This window comes from Selaginella moellendorffii, unplaced genomic scaffold (genome assembly GCF_000143415.4).
Source record: "Selaginella moellendorffii unplaced genomic scaffold, v1.0 SELMOscaffold_67, whole genome shotgun sequence".
NCBI lineage: Eukaryota > Viridiplantae > Streptophyta > Lycopodiopsida > Selaginellales > Selaginellaceae > Selaginella > Selaginella moellendorffii.
Window position 1 is genome coordinate 107019 of NW_003314328.1, and position 23712 is coordinate 130730.

The following is a 23712-nucleotide window of genomic DNA, read 5'->3' on the forward strand; positions in this document are numbered from 1 at the left end:
TCACCTATGGTCGAGCTCTAGCTCGGTCAGTGATCATCGGTTTCAAAGACGACTCAAATATGTTTGCGAGCAGCACATATGATGTCTCACGACCTGGATCAAGTGCAAGAACTTGGCTAGTAACTTTAGCTCCCCTAGCAAGATCATTAAAGTTCTTGCAAGCTCCCAGCAAGCACGTCCACTCCATCCTATCGGGATGGAAAGGCATGCTCGAGACAAGCTCCACAGCATCATTCAGATGCCCCGAGCGGCAGAGGACGCTTACGATACAGCAGTAGTGCTGCTTGCTGGGATTGATGTGATAATCGAGCGTCATGGACAGGAAGCACGATTTGCTCTCTTCAATCCTTCCTAGGTAGCTACACGAGATCAAAGCTGAGACGAAACACGTCTCTTCCGGGACATGGATCATCTTCAAGCGATTTAATACATCCAAGCTTGTTGCATGGTTGCCACTGTTGGTGTAACCAGCGAGAAGAACACCCCATGACACTAAGTTCTCCTCCGGCAGTGTCTCAAACAGTGCTTCTCCAGCCAGCATATTCCCATTCTGAGTATATGCTCCCAGCATCACATTCCACGTGAAGGCGTTCCTTTGAGGCATGACGCTGAGCATCACGAGTGATTGATCAAGATGCCCATCTTGGGCATATGCAGATATCATCATCGTTCCCGAGGCAACATTTCTAAAAGGCATTGAATCAAATACGTGTTTCGCTTTCTCCAAATCATGGAGCTTAATCCACACGGCGAGGATGAGATTCCACGAAAACTGATCTTTCTCTGGCATCAGATCAAAGATTTCTTCCGACTTCTTTAAATGACCACCTTGGACGAAAGCATCCATGCGTGAGTTCCAGCTTAGAACATCCCACTGAGGCATCTGTCCAAACATTCTCTCGGTTTTTTCAAAATCTCCAGTTTGAGAGTACGCAGCTAGAACCGCATTCCAAGACGTGAGATCCCTTCGTGGCATTTGCTGGAAGTTCTTTTCCACCTCTAACACCTGGCCATGGCGAGAGTAGGCACGAAGGATGGCGTTCCAACACACTAAATCCCGTTCGCGCAACCTATCAAACAGTTTCTTTGCCTCGTCTAGCTCGCCGTTCTCGGCTAGAATGATCAACATGCACGTCCATGAAACAAGATCCCACTCCACCACCTTTTCAAACAATGTCTTAACGTCGTGCATGCGTCCTTGTTGGGCATAGAGTCCCAGCAGTGTCGTCAAGGACACCACGTCTTGCTGTGGCATCTCATCAAATACGTTTTTCGATTCCTCCAAATACCCGCTTTGTGCAAAACCAGAAAGCATAATGTTCCAGGTTACCAGGTCCCGCTTTGGAAAATCATCGAATAAGAGCTTTGCTTCTTTGACATACCCAAAGTGGGCATATCCCGCAAGCATTGCGTTCCAAGACACCACATTTCTCTTCGGCATCTCTTTGAAGATGCTCTCTGCTTCAAAAGTATACCCGTTTTGGGCATATGCCGTGAGAAGCGTGTTCCACGAGATCAAGTTTACTGACTGGTTCTCATCAAAAACTTTCCTGGCTTCATCTACATGACCGCTTCGCGCATACACACGAGTCATAGCGTTCATGGAAGCAGAATTATACTCTGGCATGAAGGCAAAAGTCTTTTCCACAGATTCTATATCCCCAGCCTCGGCATTTAGCGAAAGCAGCGTCGTGTAAGACACCACGTCTCGAGAAGGCATCGCAGTAAAAAACTCCCTGGCCTCTTCAACATGCCCATTAGTAGCATAAATATCTAGCATTGCGTTCCAAGAGATTTGATCATACTCCGGCATTTCATGCAAGAAAACATGAACTCCATCCTTCAGATCTTTGCTCGCAGCCAGCAACGAGTTCCAGGCGACTAAATCCCGCAGAGGCATTGCCAAAAAGACCGCCTTAGCGTTTTCCAGATGCCTCGCTCGGGCATATACCGCAAGAAAAGAGTTCCAAGACACCAAGTTCTTCTCTTTCATTTCATCAAAGATTCCCTTCGCATGGTCCGTAGTTTCCGCTTGCGTAGAGACAGCAATCATTGTGTTCCACGACACAAGATCTCTTCCGGGCATTTTTTCAAAGATCTCCCGACACACCGACAGTTGCCCCGAGCGGGCATATGCCGAAAAGATCGTGTTCCACGACACCATGTCCTTGGCCGCGCTGGGCATGCCATCGAAAACATCTCGTGCGCCCTCCAAATCGCGATTCTTGCAATGAGAACCAAGCAAGAGATTCCAAGTGAAGGAATCCCAAACCGGCATGGATCGAAAGGCGCTGCTGGCATCGCCGGGACTGCCGCAGCGTCCATACATCTCGACGATCTTGTTGCCGAGGAAGATATCCCCAGATCGCAGCGAGCGGTCGACGCTGGCGTGGAGATCTCTTGCGCGATCGAGCGAGGCACAGCCTTGGATCTCCCGCAAGTAGCCATCCATGGATCACTTGTCATAGTTTGACAATGGAAGCTATGTTCTTGGCAAATCCAGCCATCGCTCGACGCTGGCATGGAGATCTTCCGTACGATCAAGCATGTCTAGTGCAATCCCTAGCGCTCTCATGGATCACTGAGGGCGATGCTCAAGAGCGATGAGCACGTCTTGAGCCGGCGCTGCCTGGATCGAATCGACGAGGACATCCAGCGCCTCGATTCCAGCAGCGACAGGGGGGTGTGCGCCTGGATCGTCAAGCGCTGCAGCAATGCCAGGGCGATCGAGCAGGGGCGCCGGATTCACGCCCACATCACCTCCTCCTCGTCCATGATCAACACGCATTCCTCCAGCGACACATTCCTTCTCAATCTCCTGGTGGAGATGTATGGCAAGTGCTCCAGCCTCGAGGAAGCGCGCCTGGTCTTCGATGGGATCGCGCATCGCAACGTCTTTAGCTGGACGATCATGCTCGCAGCATATGCCCGGAACGGGCATCTGGCGCAAGCGATCAGTCTCCTGCGAAGAATGGATCACGAGGGCGTCAATCTGAATGGATCCACTTTCATCGCCATCGCTGCGGCTGGCACCAGGGATCTCCCCCTCCTCCGCTTGATCCACGCCAGGGCCACCGCCACCAGCACCCGTGATCTTGTCCTCGACAACGTGATGCTCGATTCCTTCGCGCGATTGGGCGCGCTGGAGCTGGCGCAATCCATCTTCGATGCCATGGAGGAGAAGACCCTCATCTCCTGGAATGCGATGATCGGCGCTTACGCCTGGCTCAGGCACAAGGATTTGGTGCTGTTCCTCTTTCGCACGATGGATCTGGATGGCGTCCAGCACAACAGGATCACATTTTTCAACGTGATCGCCGGCATCCAGTCAATCGATCGCAGCAAATTTGTCCAGGAGCAGCTATAGAGGGTTCCAAATGTATAGTAGGGATAGTGGATAGGTTGGGCATGGCCGACCAACTTGAGGCATAGTCTAACTCCTATTTGCATGTCTGTCTTTGTTTTGAGTCCGGCTTGTGTCTAAGCTTAAGTTCCACACCATACTAGTTGGTGAAGTACCTATGTCCTTGCGTTAGCTAGTATACCGAAAAAGCGCCAGATTTTGTTTAACTCCGTTTTGTGTGTTAGTCCTGGCAGTGGGATATTAATTGCTCTAAGACTGTTCTAAGTTGCTCCGTGCTCCTGTCCTTTCGTTCCTTGGGTTGTATGCTTAAGGGTTGCTCCATGGTTTGGTTCTGTCACTCCTTAGCTCTCCATGTTTAGGGGTTTGGCTACGTACCTTTGTTCAATGGCCTAAGGCCTTGAAACTCAAGTTCCGCACCACCGTCCTTGGACATGTGTCATGTGGCATAAAGAGGGTTTAGGTTCTACTTTGTGCTGTTATCCTATGGTAAATCACCATAGGATAAAAGGTCAAAACCATATGTGTTACAGACAAAGAGGATTTTAACACTAACAAAGTAAAGTATGAAAACTCAAAGGCCCCAAATCAGCGTCAATCCCTAAATCACAAAATACAATTGGATGCATTACAAGTTGCATTTTCTCGGATTTCCTTTGTAGGAAAAGTAAACTTTTGTATTTATGTGAATCAATATTGAATCAATCTAATAAATTGTATCCTCATCCATTTCTTGTTTAGATAGCTTCTAGGATGTTATTCCAACAAGTATAGACCTCTAAAAATGTTAAGTGCCAGCTTTAACCATTGGTCAAAAGGAGGCTCAAGGGTATATTAAGGCATGGGCTTAACCTACCCTAGTGCTCACAATGGAGTGGTGGCGCAGTGGAGTTTTTGAGGTAGCTTAGGGGTGGTTGGGTGGTGAGGAACTTCAAAAGGTGGCATAGCATAGTCTAAGGCAATTAAATCATTGTTTTTTTTGCACTGGATCATAACACTGGTATTAGAGGAGTTGGTTGCAATGGCCAACCAAGCTAAATGCTGGAATCTTATTGTTAATGGTGGTGCCAAAAATGGTGTTGACAGAGCTGTAGAGATTTAAATTCAAGATATTGTTCATGAGTTGCAAGCCCTTAATCAAAATTAGCAAGAGGTGCAAGATGAGATGCATGGCATAATGAATACCATGTGTGAGTGTGTTGAGGCACTCGAGGCTGAATGTGGTAGCACTCTAAGTAAACCTTCCTTGGTAGATCGACTCAAGATTCTAACTTTTTCCGGTGATGGTGGTGTGGACGAGTGTCTCGCTTGGCTAGCCAATGTGAAGAAGTTCTTGGCTGCTAGGGGAACTCCAGATGTAGAGGCTTTAGTGGCTATTTCGATGGTGTTGATGCGGGTCTTCGATGGTGGAATTGGCTTGAGGAGTCTCGTGTTGTAGATAAGAAACCACTAGTATCTACTATGGATGACTTTGAGTTTGCTTTTCATTTACGTTTTGCCCCTCACTATGACATAGAAAATGCTTGCACAAAACTTCAACATTTTTAGCAAGGGAAAATGATGCTTGGGGACTATATTGAGAAGCTTATTCACTTGATTAGCCAGATCAAAACAACTCTTACTTCATTGATGGCCTTCATAGTGAGAGCATGCGGCAACACTTGTGTCATTCTCAGTCTCTAAAGAATTTGGAGGAGCTTTTTGACGTGGCTTGTCGACTTGACAATGACAAGCACAAGTCTTGCAAGCGTTTGCAGAGTCCTTCTGTCGAGAATTGTCATGATGATTGCTGTGGATACAAGGATGGAAACAAGTATCACAAGCTAAAGTTTGTGGTGACTACTTTAGATGCAAAAGGGTCAAAGAAGCAAAAGTTCTTTGTGAAGAATTACAAATAGGGTTGTCATAATTGCAGCAAGCTTAAACACTACAAGGCTGATTGTCCACAGTTGAAGAACGAGCAGCAAGGCAAGAAGAATAGTCAATCTTCTACTGACAGTAAGTTAAATACTACAAAGTTGCAAACTTTGCAGCGTGAGGATGACAGGAACAACCATTCTGGTTGGAGGAAGAGGCTTTCAATCGTTCCTTGTCAACTTAATTGTGTGTGGAACATGATGGAGCTCGAGGATACTCGTGAATTAGTTTTAATGCTGGAGGGCGTGTTCTGTAGTAGTCTAGTGCGGATTTTACTGGATAGTGGGAGCAATGACAACTTTATTTCGGCAAAGTTTGTTGCGGAGTATAGCTTGGTCACACAAGGAGTTCTTCTATACATGATGAAAGGTGCAACTACCTTTGCTTAGCATTTTGATGCTTGTGTAAAGGGGCTAAAAGTGTTGGTTGGCAAAACCACACTTATAGAGACTTTTTATCTCATGGATATCCATTGTGTGGATCTCATTTTTGGGATGCCGTTGTTGGTAAAAGTGGATCCAGAGATAAAGTGGAGTATTAAGCATGTGTCACTGGAGTATAGTGGCATTAAAGATGTGTGGTTTTGAGAGGGAGTTCAACATCCAGTTGTTATGCTCTCTGCTATATTTTTTAAGTAGGCTTGTCATAATGGAAAAACACTTTCAAGTTACTTGCTGTTTGTTCATGACTTGGGGGACCAAGTCATGTGTGGGGGAGAAGCAGTAGTATGGGATATACTCAATGAGTTTTCTGATGTCTTTTCATCTAAACCTCCTCATAAGTTACCTCCATTACAAAGTGTGGAGCATAGGATTATGTTGGAGTCAGGGATGTGGCCAATTTATTGATGTCCATTTCAATTAAGTTATGGAGAGGAGCAAGAGGTTCAACGACAAGTCAAAGAGTTACCTAAGTTTGGATTTATTCAATCAAGTAAGTCTCCATTTGGTGCTCCGGTCTTGCTTGTAAAGAAGAAGGACGGTTTAATGCGGATGTGTATTGATTACCGTGCCTTGAACAAAAAAACAATGAAAGATAAGATGCCGATGCTGCGTGCGGATGATATTTTATACAAACTTAGTGAAGCACGAGTGTTTACCAAGATTGATATGAAGAGTGGATATCATCAGATTGCAATGGATGATACATCTATCTCCAAGACAGCATTCAACACAAGCTTCGGGCATTTTGAGTTTATAGTTATGCCATTTGGTTTGACAAGTGCACTAGCCACTCGGTTGATAACGAAGGTATTTAGGCATTATCTTCATGAGTTTGTGGAGATTTTTTTGGACGATATTCTTGTTTTCAGCAAGAATATGGAGGAGCATAAAGTGCATTTGCGCAAGGTTCTTTTGTTACTCCGTGACAACAAACTTTATGTGAAAAAGAGCAAATGCGAGTTTGCAAAATCGGAGGTGGAATATTTAGGCCATATTGTGGCATCTAAGGGTGTCAAAATGGATCCAATATAAGTTGAATAAATGCAATTTTTTATTAGAGGAATATAAAGGTTGATATCCTTGAGTATTGTAAATCATGTGACCTCTGTCAATGGGTTAAGGTGCCACAAGAAAAACCAAGGGGACTTTTGCAACGTTTACCTATTCCTTAGAGCCATTGGTGTAGTATTTATATGGATTTCATCACTTGTTTGCCACACACATAGAGGCAAAAGGAGCAAGAATGGGTTATAATGGATCGATTGACGAAATATGTGCGGTTGTTGGCTTTTCGGAAGACTGTCATTGCCTCAAACTTAGTTGCAGTCTACTTGGAAAAGGTTTTTTCCTGATTTTGGTTTACTGAAGGACATCATTAGTGATCAAAATTCAAAGTTCACAAGTGGATTTTGGAAAAGCTTTGTGAAGGCTATATAAGTGACTTTGAAACTCTTGAGTGAAAATCACCCTCAGACGGATGGGCAAACTAAGCTTGTGGTCTAGGTGGTGGAGGATTGTTAGGCACCAAGTTATGATAATAGGATAAAGAAAGGGCCCTACAATCAAATGATAACCCCTTTAGCCAATTGGCTTAGAGTGTAAGGGATAGGATCCTAATATTGGTATCGAAGCCCAATTCGATTCTTGTGACTAACAAGTGGGGCAAGAATATTCTATGGGAATATTCAATATAGTGGATCTAGAGGGAGAACCAAGGTTTGGTAGACCCTAAAAGAAGGACCATGGTGACTAAAGGGTAACTTAAGTATGATTGCCCCTTTAGCTAGTTGGCTTATGCTTTATTTCGTGTTTGTTATGTGATGCCATTACAAACATAGTTTTGTTATCATTTGAGTAAGGTGGTTAGTGAGTTTGGGCAATTGGTTAAGCATGCTCAAGTTTAGAATGTTGAGGTGGCTTTTTTGTGTGACCAGATAGAAGCCCCTTTCTTATTGGTAGATGGGATTCTCTATTACAATGACTATATATATTTGTCACAGGTGGATGCATTAACTACTCAAGTTTTATTCCACTATCATGATCGTTTGGAAAAATCAAATCAGGTGGTGGAGGATATATTACGTTGTAGCGTTGGTCAAAGGCAAGGATAGTGGGATTTATATCTTCCATTGGTGCAATTTGCTTATAACAATAGCCAACACAGTGGAACAAGTTAAATCTTTATTTTACCATGTTTGGAAGGCATCCCCGAACAATGGTGGAGTTAGGATTGCATTTGAGTAAGGATGTTCAAGATAAACTTGACTTTGAGGCGATTGATCTAGCCACAAAACTTGATGAGATTTAAGTGGTGTGTAAATGGAATTTGCAAATAACTTAGGATAAAGCAAAGAAGTTTGCTAATGAGCATCGTCAATTCCGGGAATATAAGGTGGGTGATCTTGTCTTTGTGTGAATAATCTTTCTGTCAAGTGAGTGGTAGAACACCTTAGTGCCTTTATGGACAGGGAAGAGTGACAAACTTTCTCATTAATATGCTAGTCCATATAAAGTGCTAGAGCACATTAGTAAAGCGGCTTATCAAGTGTGGCTACTAGCTAGGGTGAAAATTCATTTAATATTTTATGTCAGCCAGTTGAAAGGTGTACTATTGTAGAGTGATAGGCCCAATGCTTCCTTGATATATACAGCTGTGGAAGATGGATAAGGAGCTTGAGCAAGGTTCCTCAGAAAAGGTGATCACTGTTACAACTCGTCCTTGGGACAAGGACTTTGTTAGGGGGGAAAGAATTGTTAGGCACCAGCTTTGACCATGTGGTCAACATTGGTCAAAGGGAGACTCAAAGGTATATTAAGGCATGTTAAGGTAAGGGGCTTAACTTACCCTAAGGCTCATAATGGAGCAGTAACATAGTGGAGCTTTTGAAGTAGTTTAGGGGTGGTTGGGTGGTAGGAACTTTAAGAAGTGGTATAGCATAGTCTAGGGTGACTAGATTTCTGTCTTTTTTTGTGCCGGATCATAATAAGAAATTTGTTTGCAATTATGAAGCTATGGAATTTTGCAAGCCATTTTGAGTTAATCTCTAGAAGAGTCAACAAAAGGAGGCTGCTTCTTTGCCAAGATTATTTTTAAAAAAAAACTGTAAGAAAAGAAAGATCCAGACAATCTAAAAGTTAAATCTAAACCAAAAACACAAATCTGAACATTCTACAGGGATAATCAAAATTACCCTTTACTTCCACCAATATGAATGAATGGAAATATAAAAATGTGCATATTTACCTTATAATTTATTATTTCTTGCAATCACTCCCACATAGTGGGAGAAAACTCTAGATCAAACTCCATGCATGTGATGAGCTTCTCAATAGTAAAGATTGTCCATATTGTGAACACCTAGACTAAAGCATCACAAGCTAGACCTCTAAGTAAAACTTATCATTTCTAAAATGCCTCCATTGTCATCAAGTGTTGAAAGCCAATGCGTACCAAGTCTGCCACCAAAGATCTAGTTGCCCTAGACTATGCTACACCACCTCTTGAGGTTCCTCACCACCCAACCACCCCCGAGCTACCTCAAAAGCTCCACTGCACCGCCGCTCCACTGTGAGCCCTAGGGTAGGTTAAGTCCTTTACCCTAACATGCCTTAATATACCCTTGAGCTTCCCTTTGACCGACGTTGACCACGTAGTCAAAGCTGGCGCCTAACAATTCTTCCCCCCCAACAAAGTCCTTGTCCCAATGCCTACTTGATGTATACAGCTCTGGAACATGGACTACGAGCTCGAGCAGGATTCCCCAAAAAGGGTGATCACCGATACAACTCATCCTTGGGACAAGGACTTTGTTGGGGGGGAAGAATTGTTAGGCGCCAGCTTTGACTATGTGGTTAACGTTGGTCAAAGGGAGGCTCAAGGGTATATTAAGGCATGTTAGGGTAAGGGACTTAGCCTACCCTAGGGCTCACAGGGGAGTGGCGGCGCAGTGAAGCTTTTGAGGTAGCTCGGGGGTGGTTGGGTGGTGAGGAACCTCAAGAGGTGGTGTAGCATAGTCTAGGGCAACTAGGTCTTTGTCTTTTTGCGCCGGATCATAACATTTGCTACTATGCAAACCTCCATTGCGCGTTGTTGGCAGCATATTCAATGTATGGGTCATCCAAATGCATGTATGACTACATCCATAGGTCATCCATGAAGTGCATGGTTGGTCCCATAGATGGTCATCATATGGCCTTGTGAGGTGATGTGGAAATTGTTCACAACCAACCATTGGCCTAAAGTATTGGCTAACACCATGGCCAGTGTTCCACTTATTCACTTCAATGGATGAAGAACTACTGCTACTCAAAGCTGGTTCTTTGAGGAAGGTCGTGTAATGACCACTCCGAGATACTCGTCCCGGAGATTTGCGGGGAAAAGAAGAGCAAGTGCGTGTGGAATTCATGAAGCGTGCTGCGATGGCCAACGCTCATCACACAAGTTCCCGATTCTAGGAGAAGTCGATACAAGTAAGCCTGCGTAGAGTGACTAGATCTTAGAAGAGAACCAAAGAGACAAGCTTTTACCTCAGTTGCTTCGTCTATGGCACTGGTTGCTTCATCCAGGAGCGCAAGCTTTGGTTTTGATAGAAGCAATCGAGCAAAAGCCAGGCGCTGTTGCTCTCCCAGTGACAAGACACTGGACCAGTCGGCATTCGCATCCAAGTGAAACGAGCGTTCCAGGAGCTGTTCAAGCTTCACTCTACGCAAGACTTCCATCAAGTCGGTATCGCTGTGCTTGGATTCTGGATCATGAGAGCAGACTTTGATAGATTCACGTGTAAAAGACCAAAAATTCTCGCTACCTTGATCGTGTTTTTTCTCCCCGTCTGTGCTCCAAGTTGGATATAGCAATTGTTGCCGGAGTGTTCCAAGAGTCATGTATGGCTTTTGCGGCACGAAGAATACATCCATGGTAGAGTTTCTTGCTATGGTTCCTTGCCCGGATTTCCATAGTCCTGCGATAGCTCTTAAGAACGATGTCTTGCCACTTCCACTGGGGCCAGTTACCTGGTCTTAAACCCGAGTTATTCATCAGATAGCAACGAAGAAACTTTGAGAAATTCACAGACCAGAAGATTTTGTCCAGCGATCATCCTGAAAGAGAGCCCCTCGACAAGAGTCAGTGTGTGTTGAGGAGACAACAGTGTCAAGGTCGAAACTTCTATAAGAACCTCGCTTTCCGTGGTCTCGATCGATTTGATGGTGATTAGCTCCGAAGCATTCATTACGCCTTGTTCATCCAATATGTCACTGAATTCACCTGTGAATGTAAAGGTAGGTCGAAGAGAACCAAGCAAACGAAGGAAATTGTACCAAGGCGATCTACAACCGCGGAGAAGGAACTAAGCGATTGAAACTCGTCCACAACCAAGGAGAGGTCGTAGAGAACAGAGCTGAAAGCATGGAAAGACTGACTGACGATCCCAAAGTCGACTTTTCCAGCAAAGTAGAACGGAGCCACCACGGCGGCGGGCAGGATTTGGATCAAGTTGTTGTAAAAAATTTGGAAAAATCTTAGGTTTCGCGAAGCTATGAGTAGTTTCTGCAAAAACAATGCAGTAGCTTACACTGTCGAAAGAATGACAATGGAAAAACCAGCAAAACTTACACTGTAGTTGGAAAAAGCTTGCTTAAAACGTTCCAGCAGCAACTGAAGCTCATCCTTTTCTCCCCCATAAAACGCGATGGACTCCGCAGATTCTCGAACTCTTACCAATCCAAATCGAAAATCTGCCTCACTCTTTTCTTGGACGAAATTCAAGTTCATGAGATCCTGCAAGGAAACAGAACGAACTCGCTGAAAACAAAAAGATGAAAATCATACCTTTCCAAGTAGGAAACTAATTCCAGTGCCACCAATGGAGTAAACAAGCAAGACACCAAACAGTGGTGGATAAATCCTGTATAGAATTCCGCTGAAAGACGCCAGATCGGTGATGGAATGGAACAAAGTCATGGTAAATATAAGTGCCGTGCGAGTGAACGAGCCGATATCGTCCACAACTCTCTGATCTGGATTGTCTATGAGTGCCAGAGATTGAATGTTATAGTAGGATCTCTGAGAAAAATACTGAGCCATGTAGCGTTTCGTCATCCAAGCTCGCCATCGAAGAGCAAGAGTGTCTCGTGCGTATCCGCGGATTACATAAACCTCGAAGACAAGCGAGTTAATTACTCGCTGAAAAAGGCACAAACATCCAAACGACTTACCGGAAGTGCTGCGACCATAAGCCCCAAATAATAGATCAGGTGCTTGACAAACTCCTCTCGATTCTTATCTGGAGAAAAGTTTAAAGAAATCCGATAGATCTGGACACACTTACTTGTCAAGGCGTTGTTAAAACTCCTTCCAAGGTAGCTAAATGCCACGCTCGTCCCCGTGGAAGCAAGCGTAAGAGCAAAAACACTCGCTAACCGGAGGATTGCCTGGTTTCCCTCCTTGGAGTCGAGCCAGTAAGGTTGAGCAACTTTGCAAAATCTCCGAAAAAGTGTTTGAAAGTCTGTAGTTCGTTTCTGCAAAGACAAGGACAATGAGAGCTCAATGAGAATCCAAGAGACTTACTGGTGTTATCAATGGGGACAACTGCTCCGGATCTTCTTTCACTGCTGCTTCCAGAGCAATAGCATTGACTCGGCGAAGCTTGAGAAACGATATCCTGGATCGAACTATGCAGCGAGCAGAATCAAGGCCTTGGTTGTAGTGCCGTCTCGATGACACTTCTGGAGCCAACGCTGCAAACGCCATGGCGTTTCTAGCATAGAATTGTTCTCCAGTCAACTCCTAGCTTGATCTCTTTTTAAAAGGATGGTCCTGTGGATCCCTCCATAAAAATCCCAACTCATGAGATTCATATAGTAGATCAGTTGCTTCGTGAAATCCTCCCAGTTCTTACCTGGAAGAAAAAAATCAATGGTATCAGTAAAATCAGACGTCACATAGACCACGGTTCAAAGGTCGTTGCTATACCTCCGTCCAAGGAAGCTAACTCCAATGTTTATAAGAACCTCATCTTTGGTCGAGCTCTAGCTCGGTCAGTGATCATTGGTTTCAAAGATGACTCAAATATGTTTGCGAGCAGCACATATGATGTCTCATGACCTGGATCAAGTGCAAAAACTTGGCTAGTAACTTTAGCTCCCCTAGCAAGATCATTAAAGTTCTTGCAAGCTCCCAGCAAGCACGTCCACTCCATCCTATCAGGATGGAAAGGCATGCTCAAGACAAGCTCTACAGCATCATTCAGATGCCCCAAGCGGTAGAGGACACTTACGATATAGCAGTAGTGCTACTTGCTGGGATTGATGTTGTTAGGATTTTATCTTTTACACCTTAAGCCAACTAGCTAAAAGGGTGATCACTTGATTGTAAGGCCCTTTCTTTATCCTATTATCTTGACCTGGTACTTAACAATCCTCCTTTCGTTAGGGAATAATTGTCCGCGATCATACTTAGGCCACCCTTTGGTCACCATGGTCCTTCTTTTAGAGTCTACCATACCTTGGTTCTCCCTCTAAATTCACCATATTAAATATTCTTTTAAAATATTTTTGCCCCACTCGTTAACCACGAGAATCAAACTGAGCTCCAATGTTAGGATCTTATCCCTTACACCCTAAGCCAACTGGCTAAAAAAGTAATCAATTGATTGTAAGGCCCTTTCTTTATTTTATTATCTTCACCTAGTGCCTAACAGATGTGATAATCGAGCATCATGGACAAGAAGCACGATTTGCTCTCTTCAATCCTTCCTACATGAGATCAAAGCTGAGATGAAACACGTCTCTTCTGGGACATGGATCATCTTGCATGGTTGCCACTGTTGGTGTAACCAGCGAGAACACCCCATGACACTAAGTTCTCCTCCGGCAGTGTCTCAAACAGTGCTTCTCCTGCGAGCATATTCCCATTCTGAGTATATGCTCCCAGCATCACATTCCACGTGAAGGCATTCCTTTGAGGCATGACACTGAGCATCACGAGTGATTGATCAAGATGCCCATCTTGGGCATATGCAGATAGCATCATCGTTCCATTTCTAAAAGGCATTGAATCAAATACGTGTTTCGCTTTCTCCAAATCATGGAGCTTAATCCAGATGAGATTCCACGAAAACTGATCTTTCTCTGGCATCAGATCAAAGATTTCTTCCGACTTCTTTAAATGACCACCTTGGACGAAAGCATCCATGCGTGAGTTCCAGCTTAGAACATCCCACTGAGGCATCTCTCCAAACATCCTCTCGGTTTGTTCAAAATCTCCAGTTTGAGAGTACGCAGCTAGAACCGCATTCGAAGACGTGAGATCCCTTTGTGGCATTTGCTGGACGTTCTTTTCCACCTCTAACACCTGGCCATGGCGAGAGTAGGCACGAAGGATGGCGTTCCAACACACTAAATCCCGTTCGCGCAACCTATCAAACAGTTTCTTTGCCTCGTCTAGCTCGCCGTTCTCGGCTAGAATGATCAACATGCACGTCCATGAAACAAGATCCCACTCCACCACCTTTTCAAACAATGTCTTAACGTCGTGCATGCGTCCTGCATAGAGTCCCAGCAGTGTCGTCAAGGACACCACGTCTTGCTGTGGCATCTCATCAAATACGTTTTTCGATTCCTCCAAATACCCGCTTTGCGCAAAAGCAGAAAGCATAATGTTCCAGGTTACCAAGTCCCGCTTTGGAAAATCATCGAATAAGAGCTTTGCTTCTTTGACATACCCAAAGTGGGCATATCCCGCAAGCATTGCGTTCCAAGACACCACATTTCTCTTCGGCATCTCTTTGAAGATGCTCTCTGCTTCAGAAGTATACCCGTTTTGGGCATATGCCGTGAGAAGCGTGTTCCACGAGATCAAGTTTATTGATTGGTTCTCATCAAAAACTTTCCTGGCTTCATCTACATGACCGCTTCGCGCATACACACGAGTCATAGCGTTCATGGAAGCAGAATTATACTCTGGCATGAAGACAAAAGTCTTTTCCACAGATTCTATATCCCCAGCCTCGGCATTTAGCGAAAGCAGCGTCGTGTAAGACACCACGTCTCGAGAAGGCATCGCAGTGAAAAACTCCCTGGCCTCTTCAACATTCCCATTACAAGAATAAACATCGAGCATTGCGTTCCAAGAGAATTGATCATGCTCCGGCATTTCATGCAAGAAAACATGAACTCCATCCTTCAAATCTTTGCTCGCAGCCAGCAACGAGTTCCAGGCGCCACAGCGGCATTGCCAAAAAGACCGCCTTGACGTTTTCCAAATGCCTCTCTCGGGCATATACCGCAAGAAGAGAGTTCCAAGACACCAAGTTCTTCTCTTTCATCTCATCAAAAATTACCTTTGCATCGTCCATAGTCTCCGCTTGCGCAGATACAGCAATCATTGTGTTCCACGACACAAGATCTCGTCCCGGCATTCTGTCGAAGATCTCCCGACACACCGACAGTTCCCCCGATCGGGCATATGCGAACAAGATCGTGTTCCACGACACCATGTCCCTGGCGGCGCTGGGCATGCCATCGAAAACCTCTCGCGCGCCCTCCAAATCCCGATTCTTGCAATGAGCATCAAGCAGGAGATTCCAGGTGAAGGAATCCCAAACCGGCATCGATCGAAAGACGCGCCGGGACTGCCGCAGCGTCCATACATCTCGATGATCTTGTTGCCGAGGAAGATATCCCCAGATCGCAGCGAGCGGTCGACGCTGGCGTGGAGATCTCTTGCGCGATCGAGCAAGGCACAGCCTTGGATCTCCCGCAAGTAGCCATCCATTCATATGGAAGCTATGTTCTTGGCAAATCCAGCCATCGCTCGACGCTGGCATGGAGATCTTCCGTGCGATCAAGCTTGTCTAGTGCAATCTCTAGCGCTCTCATGGATCATTGAGGGCGATGCTCAAGAGCGATGAGCACGTCTTGAGCCGGCGCTGCCTGGATCGAATCGACGAGGACATCCAGCGCCTTGATTCCAGCAGCGACAGGGGGGTGTGCGCCTGGATCGTCAAGCGCTGCGGCAACGCCAGGGCGATCGAGCAGGGTCGCCGGATTCACGCCCACATCACCTCTTCCTCGTCCCTGACCTCCACGCATTCCTCCAGCGACACATTCCTTCTCAATCTCCTGGTGGAGATGTATGGCAAGTGCTCCAGCCTCGAGGAAGCGCGCCTGGTCTTCGATGGGATCGCGCATCGCAACGTCTTTAGCTGGACGATCATGCTCGCAGCATATGCCCAGAACGGGCATCTGGCGCAAGCGATCCATCTCCTGCGAAGAATGGATCACGAGGGCGTCAAGCCGAGTGGATCCACTTTCGTCGCCATCGCCGCGGCTGGCACCGCGGATCTCCCCCTCCTCCGCTCGATCCACGCCAGGGCCAGCGCCACCGGCGCCCGCGATCTCGTCCTCGACAACGTGATGCTCGATTCCTTCGCGCGATTGGGCGCGCTGGAGCTGGCGCGATCCATCTTCGACGCCATGGAGGAGAAGACCCTCGTCTCCTGGAACGCGATGATCGGCGCTTACGCCCGGCTCGGGCGCGAGGATCTAGTGCTATTCCTCTTTCGCGCGATGGATCTGGATGGCGTCCCGCACAACAGGATCACATTTCTCAACGCGATCGCCGGCATCCAGTCGATCGATCGCGGCAAATTCGTCCAGGAGCGCGCCGCCGCGGCTGGATTCGAGGGCGATATTGCCGTACGGAACGCGCTGGTTAGCCTGTACGGGCGGTGCCGGAGCGCGGCCATGGCGCGTCGTGTGTTTGATGCCATGGAACGAAGAACGAGGGTGACGTGGACGGCTATGATCTCGGCATATGCCCAGAATGGGCATAGCAAGGAGGCATTGGAGCTCTTCTTTGAGGCTATCGAATCGTCGTCGCCACCTTTGGATCTCGACACGCCGGTCTTCTTGAGCGCCCTCGAGGCTTGCGCGAATGTGGGCGATCTCGATCGAGGAGTTTTGATTCACGAGAAAATCCTTGAATCGTCTGTAAAGGTTGACGCTCTCGTGAGCAACAGCTTGATAAACATGTATGCCAAGTGTGGCAGCCTTGCAAAAGCTTTGGAAACTTTCGAAAAGCTCTCGAGTCCGGGTGTGATTGCCTGGAACACAATGATCTCGGCGTATGCCCAGGCTGGAGATAGCAACGCCGCAATCGAGCTATTCCACCGAATGGATCTCGAGGGCATCAAGCCCGACGGCGTCACCTTTATGGTTTTGCTCGAGGCATTGGGATCGATCGGATCACTGCAAGATGGAAAGTTCATCCACACGCGTGCTGCATCGCTTGGATTTGACGAACAAGACACTTCTCTCTGCAACGCTCTCTTGAACCTTTACACCAAATGTGGGAGCATGCAAGACGCTATCGCCCTCTTTCACAAAATGCCCACTCCAAACCAGATCTCCTGGACTTGCACCATTGCAGGGTATGCTCAACAGGGGCATAGCACCGAAGCCCTCGAGCTCTACCAAAAGATGGACTTGGAAGGCACCAAGCCCAACCAGGTAACACTTTTGGGAGTGCTCACGGCGTGCACACACGCCGGCCTGGTCGAGGATGGTATATACTACTACAATTCCATGGTATCCGACCATAACATCCAGCCCAAGGAAGAACACTACGGTAGCCTCATTGACATGCTCGCTAAAGCAGGATGGCTGCAAGAAGCCGAGGCCCTGATCGAAACCCTGCCCTTTCACCCGTTCGCCGTGGCATGGACATCCCTCCTTGGGGCATCTTGCAACCACAAGGACGTTGATCGCGCCGAGCGAGTAGCAGCCAAAGCAATCGATCGAGAACCCGGCAATGCTGGTCCATACATTTGCCTGTCAAACATGTACGCGACGCTGGACCGACGGGACGACGTCGCCCGCGTGAAGAAACTGATCGCCTCGCTCAAAGGTGGCGGACAATAACCATAAGCCCTAATAAACGTCTAGGGATTCGAACCCAACGCACGCAATGGCCACGTCACCGGCCCAGTTTCGAATTAACGATGCCAACTGTCTGCCCGCCAGCTGTGCGCCACTTAATAGTGTTTTGGCCGTACACTGCCGAAAGTTAAAGGCCTGCTGCTCGCCAGCTGGCGGTGATGGCCATTCCCTGCGACCGGCTAGGTGTGCGTCCGGCGGGCACAGTGACCGCACCGCGGGTTGCCGTACACCGCGCGGCGTCGTGTTCCTCCGTACACGCTGCCAAAGTTGTCGAGCATCTAAAAAAAAAAGAGGCCGGGCCAATTCCTCAAGGAATGGTGGCTGACAACCACAAAGGCCATTAAGAAGTAGCTGGAGCGCCTGGTTTTTGTTTTTGTTTAGAAATGTTCTTCGTTTGTTGATGCTATTGCTAGTGCGATTGATCGGCAAGAGCCAACTGTTGCCCCGGGGGATCCCACGATATAGAAATAGAAACTTGGCCAGGTGGCTTCTAGAAGTTTGCGAAGGGAAATGGTAAACAAGAAGATCTCCGGAAGCCGCGATCTCGTGAAACAACGTGCACGAGAGTTGGATCAAGTCAAGGCTCTTTTCCCGGCTGATTGAAACAATCAAAACAACGCCACTCGCGAGAAGTTGCATGGGAAGGGTTCCAAAAGTCACCGCGATCGAACACGCGTGATCCACTCGCTCACGTTTGCTTGGCGCGAAAGAAAAACCAAAAAAAAAAAACAAACCATTCACATCATAGCATGATCCCTATGATTACAACAATGTTTGGTGACACGAGAAAAGGTGGCGAAACAAGAAAGCCCTCCCTACCCATGAACGGATCAATCACGCAATCATGCACAGGAAAAACACAAACACACGGGGTCAGAGCAAGCATCCTATGCTCTGAAGAGAATCATGCCAGGCATATTCGCCTCGGATTCCTCTGGTTTTGCCGCGTCATCCGTACGCCGCGGCTGCCGTGCGACCGGCGCCGCGGTGACCGACACCACGCGACGACGCGTTTAATGGCCACAAAAACACACAAAGCGACCACCCTTCCTCGCTGGACTCGCTGCTTTTTCTCCATTCCCCTCTGGCTTTAATACCACCATAGCTTTAACCCTCTGAAAGAAAAGAGCTCGAGAGCTCGAGAGCTCGCGCGCACCAAGCCAAAGTTCTAGCTAGAGCGAAGGATCAAAGCGAGCAAAGCAAATCAGGGAAGCAAGCGAAGAAGAAGACGATCTCTTTCTCTCTCACTTTCGTTCTTCGAGCGAGCTAGATCTCTCTCACTCTCACAGGTGTTTGGAGCTCAAGAGCTCTCTCTCCCCTCTTTTCCAGAGCAGATCGAATCGCCCATCATCCAGGAAGCGGAGAAATGGAGGCCGGGAAGGTGCTGAACAAGGTGCTCGCGGTGGTGATGTTGGTGGTGCTGTTGCTGGCGGTGGCGGAGGCCGCGCGCCTGACCAAGTCGTTTGGTGGCGGCGGCCTCGAGGTGGACGATCTCAGCCTGGAGCAGCAGCAGCAAGTCCTGGATCTTGGTAGCCGCTTGGAGCACGCGACCCGGCAATTGCTCACGCAGGATCCATACCACACTTACTGATGATCATGATCATTCTTCCTTCGTCGCTCGTTCTTCGTTCGTTCGAGGTCTCTCTTTGAAATGAAAGTGGAAAAGAAAAAAAAAATTGTTCTCGTCGCGCTCTCTCCTCTCTATTCTCTCGATCTTCTCGGTCGATCTATCAGCTCGGCAGCAGCAGTATCAGCAGCAGCAGCAGCAGCAGTGGCAGCAAGAAAGAAAAGAAAGAAAACTCGTCTTTGGTGTGTTCGTCATAAAAGACATTCGGATCAAGAGGGCGGAGGGATCGATCGCTCCATAGCCGATGCTTGTTCTTCGAGGTTCTCTCGATTGGGTTTCCAGCCGGCATTCTTGCTACTGTGAAGAGATTCTCTCTCTCTCTCTTGGTTGGGTATGTTCTTTCTCTTTTGGTTTGTGGGTCTAGTTAGGCTCTTTAGATCTTGCGGGGGCGACGAGGGGGCTCGCGGGAAGCTACATTCTCTAATGTAGCTTCGTTCCTGGCGGGCATTTGTAGCATCTCTTCTTTTGCCACACTCTGGCATCAATAAGGAACTTTGGTTCTCTCCAGATCTCCAGATCTCCAAATCCATGGCGTTCTTCCTTCTTGGGCTGTTTCTAACTTGGGTCTTGCAGATCTGGCAGGCGAGCTCCACGCTTCCCTCGCGTCTCGCCAGGAGTTCTTAAAGATCTGGGCGTGGATAACAGGTTCGTTCCCATCAATCCCGCGAGTGAGTAGTAAGTTTGCAGTGGGTTTCTAGCACGAAAGGCACGAGAGCAACCGGTCCCCCGTGGAAGTTTGGTGGGTGTTCTTAGTGTTGTTCGTTCGATCGGTGGTTCGTTCACATGATGGTCGAGAGAGATTGTTGCTCGCTCCACCACAATCCATCGCTCGATCGTCTCGATCGCTTTTGATTTCCATGGTGCCTCTATATTGATTAGCTCTGTAGCTTATAGCAGCTCCAAATGGCAGGCAAGCTTCTCTATAGAGCGATGTGATCGCCTTAAAAAACTCTTTCCAAAGCTAGCTTGTTTGATCAATCACGAGGAGAAAGAATTCTTCTTTGTCACCATCGCGATAAAAAGAAAAGCTCACGAGATCAAGCTATAGTAGAGAACTTTTTCTAGCGTATTCTCTCGTACGTACCGGCCAGCGTATGGCTACAGTACATTTATTTCTCCCATCTCCTCTTTAGCCAGCTCACAGGAGCAAAGACATAAACAAAGCTTTTGTCGACATCGCCGAGTGAAAGAGCGACCAGAGCTGCGCAGCTACTTCTTAATCCAAAGCCATCTCTCGCGAGCTCTTTTGTCCACAACCTCTTTGCGATTCCCCTCTAACGAGGAAAATTCCACTGCAAAAATCAAGCTCTTTAGTCGCGAACTAAGCTATGGAGGCGTGGCGATTCCTTCCAGCTTGTCCGCTTACACTGTGTAATTGGGCGATGGAAATACGAGCTGGATCGCGCAGCCTTACTTCCAAAACAGCCAGCCAGCACATACTTTCTCGCTTTTCTTTTTTCTAAGCTTCACGGTCTTGTCTCGTGCTAGAGCTCTTCGTACCTTTTAACCAGCGCTGGAACAAACATCATGGCGATCACGTTCCATGATCTCGCAATTTGTGCAAGAGATCGATTTCATTTGAAACTGTGCTGAAAGCAAAGCTTACTTGGGGGTGTAACACGTTCTTCGTCTCAAACTTCCAGGAAGATCCCCGCTCTGGAGTTTTTTTGTAGCTCCCTTGCCAATCTCCATCCCGGCCAGCCAAGCCATCTTCTCTGGACTTCTGTCACAACACAATGAGAGGCGTTAGCGAGGGCATTCAAGGATTTTTGTCGCTGTCCTGCTTAGCTTCCTAAAGACAGAGACAAGCAGCTCTACTACTTAATCCAAACATTCTCAAGGCAAAAAAGTTCCTGTCCAGACCTCTGTGGTGCCTTTGCTCAGACGCAACCGGGTTTCACAAGCTGGATGGATCGAAGTGAACGGGGAGGGGGCCTCCAAGTTGTCGGCTTTCACCAGAATAATTGCTGGAAGCGGGCAGACTTATTTCCAAAATAGCCAGCTGCCACACCCGAAGAATAAAGCCACAGTCAGTCCAGTTACCAAGTGTTTCGCTCAGGCCATACCTCGGGGCAACGTATCTCTCCTTCTTTCTCGCTGGCATTGTGCTTGCGAGGAGCACGACCTCTCTCCCCAGGTGGATCTTCTCACGTCCCAGGATCCTGTACCATCTACATAACGAAAACGAAAGCGTTGTACCATCTACCACCAGAGGTCGAAATCCCACATACCTCTGGCTCCGGGGAGGGAGAACCGGTAACGCTGGATGGCTGTTTTCTTTCGGCTTGAAGGATCCTGCAGAGTGCCTCAAGCTTCTTCTTTTGGTTTGTGGTCGTCTCAAGCTGCTTCTTCAGCGAGCCACGCTGCGAGGAAACAAACGTCGTAAAACACAAGATCGAGCCGTTACTGCCAACTTTCTTACCTCGTCCAAGAGCTCAATGAGAGATACATCACATTGTTGGCATTTCTTTTTGAGCGAGAGGTTTTCCTTTTCCAACGTCCTTATCGTTTTAGACATCTGCAAGGAAGAAATCACATTTCTGTAACTTAAAATATGGCAACGTAACCTTTTCCATCTCTTGTTTGAAGGACGCAAACACCTCATTACTCTTAGTCAGTGTGTCCTGCTCAAAGCCAATATGTTTTAGTTAAACATAGGATTTCGACCAATACCTGAAACTGCTCAAACTTGTCACCGTAGAGCGCCAGCTGCGAACGGAGATCTTGTTCTGTTAACAGCAGCTGTGAAATTTGCTCGGTATAAGCTCGTGCTTTCGCTTCTTCCTGTACGAAACGTTCCTGCTGTTGCTTCAGCTTTACTTCCAAAAGCTGATGTTCAAGCACCTTTGTCCGGAGCTACAAGTCGCAAAAGAAAAAGATGTAAAACGATTTAAACGTGAGGAAAAGGAGCGTGTACCTGGTGAGAGAAATGCTCCTCTCTTACTTCGTATTGCTGCGTGAAGTGCTTGAGCTTCTCACGCAATCTACAAGACAGCCTCCCACGTTAAGATAGGAGCTTGCAAAATAAAAACATACATTTCATTTTCCTTGACCTGCCGTATCCGGTCGTCGCCTTGTTCATCCAGTTTCAATGATATTTCCTGAAAGTAAGTGATGCTCGTCAACAATCAACTTCAAATGAGAGCCAACCTTGATCGTGTTATGAAACTTAGTTGACAGCTCCTGTCGTCGCTGCTGTTCCTCTGAGGCAATCTTCTTGCTCTCGTCCTGAATGAAGAAGATGATTGTTTAATAAGATTGGCTTTGAGCTAGATTTGTACGCGTACCAAAAGGATCTTGTTTTGCCGTTGAAGCTCCCGACACAATGATTCCAACTTTTGACGAATTAGAACGCTCTTATTTAAATCGCCAGACACTGCAAAGAAAAACAAAAGAAGAAATGGTTGGTTATCAAAAGCAGTGATTATATATACTCACAAGCAGCTCTGTTGGCATTCTCTAGAAGGAGCTTCTGGCGTAGAACACCAGACTCCTTTTCAAGCTGCTCTATCTCAACCAACTACACACAAACACCCAAGAGTTTCGAAAGTCCACCAAAAACAGTGAGCCTGACCTGTTGGAAGTACTTCGTTTGTAGCAGCTCCAGTTTCTCCTCGGCATTCTTGTCTGTAGACTCCAACAAGAGCTTGATTTCCTTCATTCGACACTTCCGCGATTTCGAAGCTTCCGAAAATCCTGCAAACGCTGTATGCATTACAAGAACTCACGAGAGGAAGAAGGAGAAAAACAACCAAAGAAAAAACACTTACTTCCATCCTTCACCAAAACCTCCTCTCCATTGCTCTCCGCGTTGCTACTTGGAAGAGAATTATCAGAGAGTGGAACTGGAAATCTCCGCAGCCTTTCAGCTTCTTTATCCGCCCTCAAGTCAACCGAAAAATCGCCCATCTCTGTCGTGGACACCGCTACATCGTCCACCATTTGCTCCTTGCGCGAGGGACTGCCGAGACCGCGGGGCGACGGCACGTAGGGGCCAGAATCGTCTAGCTGGAGCGGCGGCGCCGGTGGCGCATTTTGCTGCGAATTCGAGACCTCGGAGAATCCATCCGGCAGAGCCGGGAGGAGTTGGCCAGCCAGGGATTGCGACGAGGAGGATGCCTCCCCTACGGTGAACCCATCAGGCAGCGATTCCGCTTCCGGGAGCCGGGCAGCTGCCATGAAATCGACTAAGAACCCTAACACTTCCTAGGTATAACCTAGGTATAATCTTGTGTTAAAACGCGGAGTGTCCAGAGAGAGGAGCACATCTAGCTGGTGGCAAAGCATAAAGTTTTGAGCAGATTCCTGCCAGTTTCAGTGTGGTTTGTGATCTGCCAGTGGAAACATGTTTGCCTGCATATATGTAGTGGAGTATAGTTCTTGCTATTCTTTAGCATAGGTGACAATGGTCTTATAGCTGGAATTCA

The 23712-nt window shown here is 47.1% G+C and overlaps 5 protein-coding genes across 6 annotated transcripts; 1 reads left to right on the forward strand and 4 right to left on the reverse strand.

Moving 5' to 3' along the window:
• Window positions 1-4: 4 nt before the first annotated feature.
• LOC112340577 (pentatricopeptide repeat-containing protein At4g02750-like) lies at window positions 5-2452 on the reverse strand. Its single transcript, XM_024659265.1, has one exon. The coding sequence runs from the start codon at window positions 2450-2452 to the stop codon at window positions 5-7; it is 2448 nt and encodes an 815-aa protein (XP_024515033.1).
• Window positions 2453-9983: 7531 nt separating this feature from the next.
• Window positions 9984-12668, reverse strand: LOC9649921 (ABC transporter D family member 2, chloroplastic). Its single transcript, XM_024659383.1, has 11 exons — window positions 12287-12668; window positions 12048-12237; window positions 11935-12002; window positions 11549-11875; window positions 11333-11497; window positions 11038-11266; window positions 10896-10984; window positions 10794-10818; window positions 10527-10736; window positions 10249-10466; window positions 9984-10197 (listed from the first exon to the last, which is right to left on the reverse strand). Exons 1-11 carry the CDS (start codon window positions 12467-12469, stop codon window positions 10024-10026), a joined length of 1878 nt encoding a protein of 625 aa, XP_024515151.1. The 5' UTR covers window positions 12470-12668; the 3' UTR covers window positions 9984-10023.
• Window positions 12669-13522: 854 nt separating this feature from the next.
• Window positions 13523-14872, reverse strand: LOC112340578 (pentatricopeptide repeat-containing protein At4g02750-like). Its single transcript, XM_024659266.1, has one exon. The coding sequence runs from the start codon at window positions 14870-14872 to the stop codon at window positions 13523-13525; it is 1350 nt and encodes a 449-aa protein (XP_024515034.1).
• A 740-nt stretch (window positions 14873-15612) lies between these two features.
• Window positions 15613-17640, forward strand: LOC9649922 (pentatricopeptide repeat-containing protein At4g19191, mitochondrial). Its single transcript, XM_024659267.1, has one exon. The coding sequence runs from the start codon at window positions 15613-15615 to the stop codon at window positions 17638-17640; it is 2028 nt and encodes a 675-aa protein (XP_024515035.1).
• A 2714-nt stretch (window positions 17641-20354) lies between these two features.
• Window positions 20355-23474, reverse strand: LOC9649722 (beta-taxilin). 2 transcript variants are annotated; one of them, XM_024659285.1, is made up of 14 exons: window positions 23056-23474; window positions 22860-22981; window positions 22724-22805; window positions 22573-22661; window positions 22436-22513; window positions 22322-22386; window positions 22203-22269; window positions 21959-22141; window positions 21853-21909; window positions 21708-21803; window positions 21517-21648; window positions 21352-21456; window positions 21149-21287; window positions 20355-21008 (listed from the first exon to the last, which is right to left on the reverse strand). In XM_024659285.1, exons 1-12 carry the CDS (start codon window positions 23462-23464, stop codon window positions 21433-21435), a joined length of 1404 nt encoding a protein of 467 aa, XP_024515053.1. In that variant the 5' UTR covers window positions 23465-23474; the 3' UTR covers window positions 20355-21008; window positions 21149-21287; window positions 21352-21432. The 2 variants fall into 2 exon arrangements, with proteins under 2 accessions (XP_024515053.1, XP_024515052.1); XM_024659284.1 differs by having other exon boundaries at window positions 22860-22990.
• Between the last annotated feature and the right edge of the window lie 238 nt (window positions 23475-23712).

Bases quoted from the DNA above. Each gene is read 5' to 3' on its own strand.
- LOC112340577 (XM_024659265.1), bottom strand. From the start codon at position 2,452: ATGGATGGCTACTTGCGGGAGATCCAAGGCTGTGCCTCGCTCGATCGC.
- LOC9649921 (XM_024659383.1), bottom strand. From the start codon at position 12,469: ATGGCGTTTGCAGCGTTGGCTCCAGAAGTGTCATCGAGACGGCACTAC. The intron at 11,498-11,548 runs GTATGATTTTCA...GTTTCCTTGCAG, and splicing joins TTAGTTTCCTACTTGGAAAG to GATCTCATGAACTTGAATTT. The intron at 10,467-10,526 runs GTAGCGAGAATT...CTCATGATCCAG, and splicing joins GGAGAAAAAACACGATCAAG to AATCCAAGCACAGCGATACC.
- LOC112340578 (XM_024659266.1), bottom strand. From the start codon at position 14,872: ATGCCGGAGCATGATCAATTCTCTTGGAACGCAATGCTCGATGTTTAT.
- LOC9649922 (XM_024659267.1), top strand. From the start codon at position 15,613: ATGCTCAAGAGCGATGAGCACGTCTTGAGCCGGCGCTGCCTGGATCGA.
- LOC9649722 (XM_024659284.1), bottom strand. From the start codon at position 23,464: ATGGCAGCTGCCCGGCTCCCGGAAGCGGAATCGCTGCCTGATGGGTTC. The intron at 22,991-23,055 runs GTAAGTGTTTTT...TAATGCATACAG, and splicing joins GGTTTTGGTGAAGGATGGAA to CGTTTGCAGGATTTTCGGAA. The intron at 21,457-21,516 runs GTATGTGGGATT...TTCGTTATGTAG, and splicing joins CTCCCTCCCCGGAGCCAGAG to ATGGTACAGGATCCTGGGAC.